The sequence below is a fragment of the Megascapheus bottae genome, chromosome 24 (assembly GCF_031878675.1).
Source record: "Megascapheus bottae isolate mThoBot1 chromosome 24, mThoBot2.hap1, whole genome shotgun sequence".
NCBI classification, from domain to species: domain Eukaryota; kingdom Metazoa; phylum Chordata; class Mammalia; order Rodentia; family Geomyidae; genus Megascapheus; species Megascapheus bottae.
Genome location: NC_143532.1, coordinates 6444804 through 6458773, shown reverse-complemented (window position 1 = coordinate 6458773; position 13970 = coordinate 6444804). Strand labels below are relative to the sequence as shown.

The window sequence follows — 13970 nt, the reverse complement described above, 5'->3', positions numbered from 1 at the left end:
CTTAGTTCCTCTTCCTAAAAATGGAGCTGCCTTCTCCCTGAGGGATGGAAGTGAAGCTCGAGTGAGAGAGCAACTGCCTCACAAGTGCAAAGCTCTGAGTTAAACCTCAGTCATTAGCCAGGCCCACGCCTATAATCCTAGCTACAAAGGAAACTGAGATCTGAGGATGATAGTTCAAAGCCAGCCTAGGCAAGGAGGTCTGTGTGACTCTTCTCTCCAGTAACCAGCCCAAAGCCAGCAGTGGAGCTGTGGTTTCACTCCTAAAACATCAGCCATGAGCACACACACGTGCATATCTCTCCCCCCGACACACAGCTAAGAGACAGCACTTAGGACTTAAGTTCAAGCCCCAGTATTGGCATACAAAAAAACCCCACAGTAATGCCAAAAGGAAAAAAAATAGAAAAGAAACAAGTTAGTTTAATCAGTGACAAATTGAGCTAAAAGGGGTGGAGTCCTCTGAAGGAGCTCAAGCAGCACACATGAGCCGTAAGAAAGACTGAGAAGGCAGGCGTCAGCCTTACCTCGAAAACCAGCGTCTCATTGGTAGGGCCTGGCGCATAGAGACGCTCTGGACGGTGGGCCGAGCGCTGGTATTCAAACGTAGTCCCTGCAAACGGAAACTCCCCAGGCCAGTCGATGTTCCAGCGCCCGGTGAGGTAATACTTTTGGCTGAGGCTTCGCACGGCGAGGTAACTGGAGGAAACCTGGAGCTCTTTGACCTCGATGCTCCAGGCCCCGGCTGGGATGATGACTACTGGGTAATACTCTGTATGGAAACAGTAATTCTACACTGGACATTGGAGGACAATGGGTAAGAATGGGTGGGGATACAGAGAGCCCAATTTCATGCTTTCAGAATTACTAACTGCCCTTCATTCCTAGCCTATGATACAAACACAAACAAACAAAAAACGAGCCATTATTTTGGTTTTCCAAGTGGCAGAAACACTAGAGGAAGAAAAGGTGACATTTCCAGCATCCTAACCATGCACAACCAGTAGGTAGGACACACACTCACTGCCTTCTTAGATCAACAAACACCTCAAACTCAACAAAATATACATGTGTGAAAGTGAAACCACGTAATTCAAGTGGAAAGATGGGGGCAAACAAAGGTGGCACTGATCAAACCGACAGGTTGAGTGGAACCTCTTTGCTCAACTACTTAAAGATAATAAAGCAGGAGGGAAGAAATAAATATAGGAAGGAAGGAGATTCTGCTCATTTTACCGAACTACAGCCACGTCTCCATTTCTGGCGTTCTTAGTAGAGGATGTAGGAGTTTAATTTTACTTGAAATGTTTAGGGAACCATTTTCAAATGTTCTTGTTCCACAGTGTTCCGGACTCCCTTTATTTCAGAGTCAGTTTCTTTGTTAGATCGATGCACGGGGTGGGGGCGGGGGTCATGTACAACAGTCTGATTGGGGCATTTAAAGTGCAGTAGGGAGGAATTCACACAACATCCTTCAGAGGTGCATGATGAACTTCCTCGAAGACAGCCAGCTCCCTTGTTCACAAACAGGGAATGCAAGCTACCCTCAGCACATCAACTGGGCTGGTGTGTCATCTTAGTGTAACATTCATTTAGGCACGGGACTGCAGTATCACTTACCATTCGCTTTATACTGGTTGCGGTACAGGCCTTTATAAAACTTGCAAGTCGAATTATCACCTTTGCAAACACCACAGGCATCTGCAGCTGCTTTAGAGCCAAGTTCATGATCACATCCCACGGGCTGAGATAGAGAAAAAAAAATAATGTGAGAAAATAAAAAATGAGAGAAGCCGGTGGCTCCATCTAACTACTGACATGTACGTGATTTGCTGCATTTATGGAATTTAAAGAAAGCAACCTAGCTTATGGGTGAAAGCACAGCCGCAAGTTGACTGTGGCTCAAGTCTTCTCGATGCACAGCTGAACAAGTTACATTCATTTATCTAAGGCTTGGATTCCACATCTGTAAAACCGGAAGAGTAACCTTTCAATACTAGGTGAGATTCTCAGGCCGGCTTCATCTTGAAATATAAAAATGTGCATGATACACGCTCAACACCAACATACTGACTCAAAAAGGATCAAAGACCTCACAATGAAAGTTAAGTGACAAAGAAAATGAGTTTCCAAAGAGAAAGAAAAAACAACTGGGAAAAAAGGGCTGTGTTTCAAAATATGTTCGTGAAGTTCCCATAAGATAATAATTATATACATAGCAAAAAAAAATCAAGCCATTGCCCATTATTTATACTCAGGTGTGTCTGTGTGTGTCTCTGTGTGTGTTCTAGTACTGGAGTCATGAACTCGGGGCCTTGAATTCTCTCTTGGATTTTTTTGAACTCAACACTGGTGTTCTACTACTTGGGCCACACGTTTACTTAATTTTGCTGGTTTACTGGAGATAAGACTTTATCTCCAAGACTTTGCTGCACACGTTGGTCTTGAACTGTGATTCTCAGATCTCTTCCACCTAAGTAGCTAGGATTATAGGCATGAGCCACGGGCACATGACATGTATTCTTACTTAAGTCTTCTGTATGGAGTAGGAAATGTCAGTATCTCTGTTCTGTTCACTGGGAAGTAGAAATTGCAATGCTTGGACAGGAAGCACATAAAAGGTGATGTATTTAGAGATATCTGTTCAAGTTGAACAGTTTGCTCGTTTTCTCCACACCATCTTGGAAGACTCTCTGCATATTCTGGTGTAGAAATACATTTAACCTGAATACACAAGCATGGCCTTACACCCCAAGGCCAAAAGAAAAAAAAATGTCCTCTTACTTCACAAATCCCGTCGATACAGACATCATTTTTGTGCGAGGAGCAGGGAGTCCCGTCTTTCACCTTGCCAGACATTGCAAAAAAAAATTCAAAGTTCTCAGCCTTGCAGTAGAGTTTACACCGGTCTTCCTCTAGAAACAAAGAGATCAAGAGAGGCCATGCTCAAGACAAAACCGTAAGGAAAAATAATTGACAACAGCCACGGCACAGGTCAAGTGGCAAAGTAGCTACCTAGCAAGTACAAGGCCGATTCAGTCTTCAGTGCCACCAAAAAGATATTTAAAAAAATTAAAAATAAAGAAGAATCCCATTTTCCAATGCTTATGAAGCTGACTGAATACTAATATAGAAGACTTTTAGTTGTTCCTAATTCTTAGCAATGTTCACTGCAACCTGTACATTTAATGTTTCGTGTGTTCTATGCTTTGTTATTAACACTATGTAAATAAAGGGATATCATTGTGTTCTAATGAAACTTCACGTATGGAGATACTGAGGTTTTTACCCAGGGCCTCCTTCTTGGCTTGGCAGGTGCCCTACCACTGAGCCACATGCCTAGCCCTTCATGCTTGAGTTTGATTTTCACATAGGGTTTCATGCTTTTGTCTGGGTTGCCTCAGATGCCAACTTTCCTATTTTGCCTCCATAAATAGATGGGATTACGTGTACTTACTTCTACACCCAACATGAAACTGTAGATTATTTAGGGAGGTCTCGAGAGTGGTAAAATTTGAGATAGTTCAGGAAAAAAAAAGTATGAGCTCAATAATGCTTCTAAAACATATGGAGAAAAATCCTGTCAGGCTAAGGAAGAAAGAGCAAATAAATGACTCCTAAAAATCTAAAAACACTTTTTCTTTTACCATTAACATCCTGAGAAGTTCCTGATATCATAGAAAAAAAGAGGAAAAATGTATTTATAGAGCTCTTATTATCAGAAAGAAGTTATGGGGCCAGTTTCTCCAATAGAAAGCCCTTGCTCAGCCAGGAATTCCAGATGACAATTCTCACATGAGACCTTATGTAGGCGACATTGAGCTATATCCCTAACAACAGTTTTATAGCAAATGTGTAAACAGTTTGCAAACAGTTATGCTTCATAAAAAAATCCCTCCATAGAAGACAGAATAAATATGAAGGAAATTAAATTGTTATGGCTAAAGTATGTAGATGTGTGTGTGGGTGGACTGAAAGTCTCTCTGTCAACTATAATTATAAAAAAATAGCTTTATTGAATATCTCCTAATTTTTGCAAATGAAATTAGAAAACTGGATGACACATACATCCTCTTTTCTGTCATTTCCAGGAACTAACAAGTCTTTACAAAGCTTTTTTTTTTCCAGGACAGATTCCTAGACAAATTTATAAACTCACTCATTAGAAACAGAAAGGAAAAAAAAGTTTACCACCCTCAGATAGGTGGTCTGTATCTATGAATAAAGTCTTCCTTTGTTTGTTTTATTTTTATTTTTGCCAGTCTTGGGTCTTGAACACAGGGCCTGAGCACTATCCTTGGGCTTTCTCAAGGCTATCGATCTACCACTTGAGATACAGCACCATTTCCAACTTTTTCTGTATATGTGATTCCTAGGAATTGAACTCAGGGCTTCATGCATGCTAGACAAGCACTCTACCACTAGGCCACACTCCCAGCCCACTTGTTTTGTTTTTAAAAAGGGTCTTGCTAGGTATCCCAGGATGACTTCAAACTCATCATCTGCCTGCTTCAGCCTCCCAGTACTGGAATATACCATCACACACACACACACACACACACACACACACACACACACACACACACACACCCCAATCCCTATTCTTAAAAATGCAGCAATGTCACAAGCCTTCAAGCTGTGATCTGACTGTTTTGATGTGTCAAAAACAGGGAAAGACCCAAAGTCCATATCTCTGCTTAACTACATGTAAGTTATTCCTTACTGATGTGTTTTGCATAAAGAGTCACAGCAGGCGACAAGGTGTGTCGTGTGGCAAAGGAGACAAAATCTGTAGAATGTGGCAAATATCTGAATCAGGATAGGAGTGGGGAATTGAAGGGGAGGTGGGACTCTTACACAGGTGGCAATCCCTGACGTGGTACGACGCGCCATGGAGAGTTACCTTCTACTTTCGTATAGGGTTTCCACTGGTAGAACCATCCACGGAAAGGTTTGTGGTTGTATTCTGCACACTGCTGGGCTCGAAAATCCAAGCTGTTTTCGTGACAAGGGTTAATGTTGCACAGTTTATAAATACGGTTAGATCCGGGGCAGAACTTGCCACCATACTGAGGCCTAAAAATAAAATTCATGAACTTTAATGCTAGCAAACAAGCCTATCCTTATCAATCACTTATATTAGTAATATAAGGAGAAAAGGACAATGTTTCAGGAATGGAAACACACAGCCTGAGGTTTGCTTATCTCTTCTTGCTTCCGTGGCAGCCATAATGAATCAATCCAGGAAATCCCTTTATCTTTTGGCCAAAGCTTCACATGACTTCCATGGCAGACATACTTAATCAATCCAGAAATCTTTTCCTTTTGGCAAAAGCTTTACATGGTTCTTAAATCTTTTTCAATATACCCTTCTGCCATTACTACCATTGGTCATTCACTTGACTGGCATGTTAGATCAAGCTTGTTGGCAAGCTCTGGTATTTTTTTAATATTTTGTCCATTTCCTTAATGGCTGATGACAGGACATTTTTGACATTCATGTTAAATACTCTTACATGTCCACAGTGACACAGGTACACTTCCGTGCCTGCTATGCTCCCCTGTGATTTGGTATCACCACCTATCCTACTACCTCTCTCTCTGGTTTTTCTTCCATTTCCTGACCCCTCCCCCTCCCCAGCTATCTTACTCTACCTTCCTCGCCCTTGCTATTGTTGCAGCATGTCAGGTTGGATAGGAGAAGCAACAGAAAGCCCCATCAGCCATTTCTCAAGCCTAGCTCTGACAGTCCTGGAGCTAACACTCACAATTGACTGACTGTGGTGTGGTCACTGGTTCACTATTCTGAGGGGAAAACATACCCTTGTTTTCAGCTTCATGACCCCTTTTTGTCACTACAAGTGGTCACCTGCTTTCTTGTTCAGAAGAAGAAATCTCACCAGAATCAGAACACCAATGACTATGAACTCCTGGCAAGCTTCTCCAGATCTGAGTAGTCTGACTCGGAGCTGCCAACACCAGAAAGCCAAATATAGAACAACCAAAATACAGCAATAACCAAAAGATCCTAACTAGACTGGCAACGATTTCTCACTACTGATGACAGCCTGCTCTAGGCAGGAAGAAGTCGCTTCTTTTCATTCTTGCCTTCATGTAACTTTTTCCAATGGCTGAAATGCAGCAGTGGATCCATCTTAACACCTACAAATCCCATACCAACATGTGACATGAAAAGAGACTTCTAGGGTTAATGCATGTGTGTGATTAAAATTCCTTGCCTGTGTAGGAAACCCAAGTCTGCTGTAAAACATTCCTGAGTCATCCCCAGCGCTCCTCCTCGAGTCCTTCTCTCTGATGACTTCAGCAGAAAGAGAATCACGCTGCCAGAAGGAGGTTTCTATGCTTTCAAAATACACTGGAGCAATTCCTTCACCATGCATCAGCCATGGTGTGATCAAATCCCTGAAGGCTTCTTAAATGATCATCTGAGAAGCATAGAGCAAACCTTGGGGGCTAAGCCAGGGCCAGTCAGCTTTACATGGCCTGTTTAAGACTTTTTGCCTGCGGGTTAACAAATAACCCTTCATTCGAACTGTTCTTATTTAAAGAAGTGAAACGGGTTACTTTTGGAAACCATATAAATGGAACATAGAACAAACTCTTCATGGACACAACCTTTCCTTCATCTTATGGATAAAGGGCAAAGCAATAGAAGCAGCTCAGGAAACCCCATGAATGAGAGTCACAGGGCTGGCAGAAAAAAAAAAAAAACAAACAAACAGAGCCCAAACTCAGACCTTGGGACTCTGCCTAAAGTTCTTTTCTTACTCCACTATCCTAGGTTTATCTGACGTAGGCTGCCGGGATCTGCTTGGGAAGAGGGAGAGTCAGTAACCATCATGGCTAAGATTCTAGTGGTGGAGAGTTGGATCTGGATTTGGAGATTCTGTCTTTCCCCAGCTGGAGCCTCTCATGTATAAAACAGAGGCCGTTTGGATGATTAGCTAGGGTGCAGCCAGGTCAATAGATATGAAGGTCTGCACATTTGTGTGCCTGACAACACAGGATTGGTTGGGTCCTGGTTATTAGGATCATGCAGGGAGCTCTGGAAACATGCACACACAGACACACATGTGCACAGGCTAAAACATGGGTCACTGATGTGATTCCATTCCTGTTTTGAAGCCATAGAGTTTCCTTCCAACTCCATTTGCTAAGTGGCACTGGAATACTCTTTCTCAAATGGACATGTGGTCTAGGAAGGTTCTAGAATGCTTTGGTGCATCATTGTTATTAAAAAGAATTAGTTCCCCAGGCTCTATTATGATATGATACTATAACAGGGAAAATGGCCAAGGGTAGAGACTGGGGGACCCAGTGGGACCCTGCGAGACCCAGTGTGGACCCAGACAGGTGCTGTGGTTGTGGACCCATCTGTCTACATGGCTGCCCATCTGTAAATAAATGGGTCTGGCAAGTTTTCGACTCCTGGTCAGTTCTAACCTCATAGGAGGAAGATCCTGAGAAGTATTTTCAGAAGTACCTGGGGCTCAGTGTTTAGCAGAGGGCTCAGAAAATGGAGGTTCAATTAATTAAAAACGCCCATGGAGCCAAGCTCCTAGCTACACAGGAGGCCGAGAGTTAAGAATCATAATTCAAAGCCAACACGGGCAGAAAAGTCCAAGGGTATCTCATCTCCCACTGACTAAAAAGCTGGATGTGGAGCTGTGGCTCAAGTGACAATGTTCGTGTCTTGGGTTCAAGCCCTAGGACACACACACACACACACACACACACACACACACACACACACACACACTCAGGAGAACATAAGGTAAAGGAAACAGACATGCATGTCTGCCACTGGAACACAGGAAACCAATAATCTCTACACGATTTTAAAGCTCAAAAATTCAATTAGTCAGTCTGGTACTGAGGACTCACACCTGTAATTTTAGCAGCTGAAGAGGCTGAGATCTAAGGATCTCAGTTCAAAGCCAGTCTGGGCAGAAAAAAATCCATGAGACTTTCATCTTCAACTAACCAGCAAAAAGCTGGAAAATGCAGTGTGGTCCAAGTGGTTGAGCACCAGCCTTGAGTGGCAAAAGTCAAATTGAGAGAATAAGGCTCTGAGTTCAAGCTCTAAAGCTGAGAATAACAACAGATGGGAAAGGTGAGAAGAACAGAACCAAGCCACTGAAATGCACCTCTGTTTGCGTGGAGCGTAGAATGCCCTGACCAGAGCATGTCCCAGTGCACACAATTTATTTACATCACCACAGTGGCTTTTTGGTTTGGTTTGGTTTTGAAAGAAACTCAAATTGGTTTGTCCATACTTCAAGGACGGGGAAATTTTTACATTCAAAAATGCTTGCATTTCTCTTTTCTCGAGACATGAGGCAGACGTCTCTGAGTATGCTGACGGACATTTTGGCGAACTTCCTCTGGTTCTTACGTTTGAGAGATGCGTGCTTTGGGCCAACCAAAATTCTTAGAGCTGCAGTAGGTCGGGCATTTTCTGAAGCTGAGCTCAGATGGTGGTGACTGAATCCCTCAATCATCCTATTTGCTCACAGAGAATGTGTTTCCTTTCTGTCCACCATGCCCACTCCTAATCCCTCCATGTTTACATCCACAGTAAACAAACAAACAAACCAACAGAGAAAAAACCCAATACCTCCTTGATGGGCATCTAATCAAAGGGAAGAAAACCACACCGGGAACACAAGGTCACAGAGTGCCCTGAAGGTCAGCACCTCCCAAAGGCTCTTACTTGGGGTTATTGCAATGCCTCTCTTGATACTTGACTCCTCCACCACAAGTTCGAGAACATTCTGACCACTTTGACCAGGCGGACCACTGGCCATGCACTGGCCGAGGCCCCAGCTCCCCAAGCTTCACGCATTCACCGTGCCGGCACCACTGTGGAGAGAAAGAGGGACACATTTTCATCAGACCAGCAGGGAAAATACACAGGAGATGCGAACATCTGCACAGGAACTGGAGAGACAGGGCGGGGGCCGGGGCACAAAGCCCCGCACATCACACCTGGAGCAACAGGTGTCTGCCTTTGTGAGATCTTAGGAACATACGGTTACTCCTTGTTATCCTGCAGTGGAAAGGCTGCTGTCTAGAGAGGAGGGAAGTTTTCCACCCGCAGCCTGAAGACCGCACACTTGGGGAGCTGGCTAGAAGGGTACAATCTTCAGTGGAGATGTCAGCCACCCACCAAGGGATCACACAAATGGCAGCCGAGACTGGCAGGCTTTAGAAATAATATTACTGAAGAAATCACCCAGATTCTTCACTCGAGGAAAAGGAAATAGTTTGGAAGAAATTAAAGCACTGGTCATCATCAGTGATGGTCTTGACATAAAAAACAGAGACAAAGTGTGCTTTTGTCAGCTGGTGGCTTATTTTCTTACTCCTGAGCTACTCAGGAGTCTAAGACCTAAGGATTGTGGTTCTCAACCAGCCTGGAAATGTCCTTGAGACTCTTATCTACCTAAAGACCAGAAATGGAGCTGTGGGTCAAGTGGTACAGCTCCAGCCTTGAGTGGAAAAGCTCAGGGCCAGCACTCAGACCCTAAGTTCAAACCACAGCATCAGTACACACGTACACAAATATGCATGTGACCATATGCATGCACATGCACATGCACACACACACACACACAAATTATGATTTTTGTCTTATTTAAAGCATCACCACAGGACATGTCTTATGAAACTGAGTGATTGTACGCCTGAGCAAATTATACTTATCCAGTAGCATCTTTTTCCCTTTTGCCTAAATAAAAGGTCTCTATTTTGGACCCTCTGATGATTTTCCTGCTGTGGCTTTGATGGGTTATCTCTGTATGTTTTTCTTTGCCCACCATGTGCAAAGGTTAGTTCTCCCTTGTAACAGAACCTGGGCTTTGTCAGCCTTCCCTTCTTGAGACTGCATTGTCTCCCCTGTTTTCCAGCCATCCCCAGTGGTGTTCTCACTGTACCTTCGGCAGAGCTGAGCAGAACTGCCGTTTCCTAAAGCCTTCTGCAAAAAGGGTTGAGTTTGGACCATGCCAGTTTTTTTGTGTTTATTTTGCTGAAGAAGTTAGGGGTTAGGTTATAAAATTGTGGGGAGGCTCTTTGACTTTTAAATCTTTACGCTACAGCTGTTTTTTTTCCTGTGGTCTCATTGCTTGTGGACTTCCTTAAGGTTAAGATATTGCTTCCTTTCTTCAAATTCTTGCCACATACCAGTTAATTCTTCTGTTTCTGTTTTAATTTTCCTTTTCTGGATTTATTGCCAGATTCAGTGTTTGCATGAAATCATATAACATTCTTGAGAACTTAAAGCAATTGGTCATTTGAGGATATTTTTTTTGTCTACCATGCTAAGTCATAACACAAATCATTTAGTTCTATATCCTGTCACCTCCCAGAGATTAAAAAACAAAAACAAAAAGCAAGTATGCAGTTTACCATGCTCAAGCCACACAAAGTCCCTTCGGCTGCTGGCATAAATTTGGTCTCACACCTGTGACCCACTCGGTGACACCAGAGTGATTTACAAATGTCCTGAAAGGAAAGCAGACATTAGTAAGGGTGATAACAGAAGTGCAAATGAGAACATTTAGGGCTTTTGCATGCAGTATTGCATTCTGAGGTTGTGGATGGAATAGAACAAATTACTGGGGAGGCAAGCAAAGTCAGTAGGAGTAAGGCAATACGATCTAGTGACGGCGAAAGTCTGGAGTTTCTTTAGAAACTCCCTGCTACATTACTGAACGTGGGTTTAGCTGTGGCTGGGCTGTGGCAGTGGTCTGTGGCAGTGGTCAGTGAATACCTGGTTGTGACCTAAGCCATGTTGTTTCTAGTAATCATCATAACCAGTGTGTCGCAGAATAGATGGAAAAACTAAATGAGGGCCATTACTTCTGCTCGAAATGCATGTCATGGACATATTCTAGAATTTCTTGAGCTGCTATTCTTGGCTGATTTGTTAGTTTTCAGTGTAAAGAAAAGTGATAAAATTAGCACTTCAGGAATGATACTCAAGGATAAACATGGTGATGCATGTAAATTATATGTAATGTATGTAAATTCATTTCAACAGCACACACAATTCTCCCCCCAATCCTTCAGGAGACTTGGTTCTGACACCAGCCCTGTGAAATACGATTAACTCTCTCAAGGCAGCTTCTCAACAAATGGAATCCGCATCACATTCCTCACTCTTCCATAAGGAGTCACTCTCGGCTGAGTGGAACCAACTGGCATAGAAAAGGGAACTAGCCAGGTCAGACTGTAGGACTGAGGGACATTCATTGAAGCAAACCTTGCTTGAAAAAGCATTCAGAATCAAATAATGTTCCTTCCTACAGCTAGGGGAGAGCCACAAGTCATCCCATCATGACATCGTGACTGCAAGACAGACCAAAGAACAGGAGACCTCAGTCTTCTTTATTTTATTCAAAAAAGAATGCCAGTTCTCAGGGCTTAGAGAAAGGGGGAGTTGGAGAAGACCAAGAAAAAGCAAGCAAAAGCAAACAAAACAACAAAACCAAAAAGCATAAGGATTCCACAGTGAAATAAGACAGACTGGATGAACATATTATTTCTTCTGTGGTGAGGTACAGAAGTCAAGCATAATTATAGCCAGCTACATGTTTTGGCGACCATGGAAGCCCTCTGAGAAGGCTTCCTTGCAAAGTAAACAGAAAGGGGAGCTTGTCCTTTCTTTTCCCCCTTGTACCTCCCTCTTTTTTTTTTTCCAAGTATATTCCACCAACTTTTTCTTATCTATAATTACTTGGACTTAAGTCGTCATTTAAGAGAAAAAGAGAAATAACCACAGAGACCCCTAAAGTCTCATGTTGCTGGGCTATGATTTTTTTCCCCAAACAAGACCATATTTTTAAGGAGTGATGCTTGAAGCTATGGGTATTTGGTTGCATTAATTGCTGACATGGTCTCTAGTTGTATTCAGTATACTCCATTGGCATGCCGAATGGGTTAACAGCTTCTGGAAGTCACATTTTATAAAGCATCCCAAGCTAGATATAATCCAAACAAAATGCTCTTTGTTCTCCCAAAGCCTGTCCCATGTTCAAATTTCCTAATCTTACTTGATAACACCTCTCCATCCCTCCTTCCAGCCACGCAGGCTCCAAATCTTGCCACCATCTTTGTCTTGTCTTCCTCCCACATTCTATCAGGAAATCCATCACCTGATCACCCTCACCCTCAGTTACAAAGCTCTCTCTCTACTCCTGGACTTCCTTCCTCTCGCAGTATCACAATACAAGGGTAGGGGTGGGGTGGGAAGAGTGTTCACTTTGTTTCTGATGCATCCCAAGAGCCTAGAATAATAATGTTGAGTACAATAAATATTTCCTGTAAGTCAACAAAGGAAGGAGAATTATTAGTTTCATAAGGGGAAAAACTCATCACCAATAATGTTTTTTCAAGTCTCTGGAATCTTTCAGAGGAGCATACAATTTAAATGAACCTGGCAAACTATGCCACCTAAATCAATCAATCAATGCATGGATCCTCCTGTCCAAAGCTTTCCTTAATTATCTTCCTGGCTTTTCACAATGATCCCATCTGAAAAACAGAATTTTTACCTTCAATGCACTCATGGGAAAACTGGACGTCAAGGGGAGTCAAAGAAACCCTCCGTGTCTTATGCAGGTGAGTCTTTGCTTAGCCTGAGTTTCAACCCCCTTATGCTTAACCTTACTACCCAAGATTACAAGCTAAGCAATAATTAAAATGTAGCCATCAACAAGAATCGTGGCTGCTATCATTTTGAAATCAAGTTTACAGAGGTATAATTTACTATAATAATAGGCACCCACTAAAGCACATGGTTATAGAAGTTGGGACAAAATATATACACCACTGAAGACACCACCATAATCTAGAGAAAACACTATCACTCCACAAAAAAATGTTCCTTTCAGGGGCAACCACTGTTGTGATGTCTGTAACTAGAAACGGTGTGTGTTTTTTCTTAAATTTCATGGAAACAGAATTACACAAAGTGGACTTCTTGTGGTATTTGGTTCAATGTGGTTTTCATTATCTTGGTTTCTGTATAGATCAATAGCTTGCTCTTCTCTTATTGATATGCAGAGCTTCATTGAATACATACAATGAAATGTAGTATACAGCATATAGTATACACACATATATGTGTGTATATATATCATATACATATGATATATATATATATATCATTCACCTTCTCCTTCTGAATGAGATTACAGTTTGCTTCCTATCTTTGGCTCTTCTGAGTCAAGTAGTAACTTAAGAACATTCCTGAAAAGGTCTTTTTGTGAGCATATATTTTATTCTGTCAGATTAAGGCAGAGGATAAAGATGTACTTAAATGTGTTTAAGTAAAACATATGCTAAGTGTGGTGGCACACATCTGTAATCTCGCCTAATTCTGAAGGCAGTGGTAGGAAGATAATGGTCTAAGGCCAGACCAAACAAAAGTTCAAGTATCTTGTCTGGAAAAACAACAAAGGACTAGGGGGTGTAGGTCATTGGAAGAGTACTTACTCAGAATTGAAATTACCTGAATTCAATCCTACTACTGTTAAAACCAAGGGAGAGGGGGAAAAAAAGAAACAAAAGAACTTAATTTTTTTCCAAAATAATCATACAATTTTACAATGCTTAGCAGTAAACAGGATTTCCAGTGGCTTCAAGTCTTTGATAAAATTTGGTAGTGCGACTAGATGACATATTCTATATATCTCTGGCAGTTGAGAATGAGTAGCATTTTCATGTATTTATTGATTACCTGTTGATGGTTTATACATATAATTCCCTTCCTTTATTTTTGTGGGTGTTTGTCTTCCAGGGACTAGCACTGGGTTCATTTCATATTCTCAGGGAGATAACCTGAGTGGTGGGGCTATATGGTCAAGAATCTACTCTATCAAAATCCCATGAGTGTCTCTGCTATTTACTCGTCATATAAACATAAGCAAACATTGATTTCAGAAAACCTG

General features: G+C 42.1%; 1 protein-coding gene across 1 annotated transcript in view; it reads right to left on the bottom strand.

Annotated features, from left to right (window-relative positions):
• Positions 1–13970, bottom strand: part of Adamts18 (ADAM metallopeptidase with thrombospondin type 1 motif 18) — a 94656-nt gene that overhangs the window by 26025 nt on the left and 54661 nt on the right. The window contains exons 11-16 of the mRNA XM_090357004.1: positions 10426–10521; positions 8732–8880; positions 4901–5073; positions 2782–2912; positions 1618–1741; positions 525–769 (exon numbers count right to left, since the gene is read on the bottom strand). Of these exons, the coding sequence (XP_090213130.1) occupies positions 525–769; positions 1618–1741; positions 2782–2912; positions 4901–5073; positions 8732–8880; positions 10426–10521 (918 nt within the window). The remainder of the gene's footprint in view (positions 1–524; positions 770–1617; positions 1742–2781; positions 2913–4900; positions 5074–8731; positions 8881–10425; positions 10522–13970) is intronic.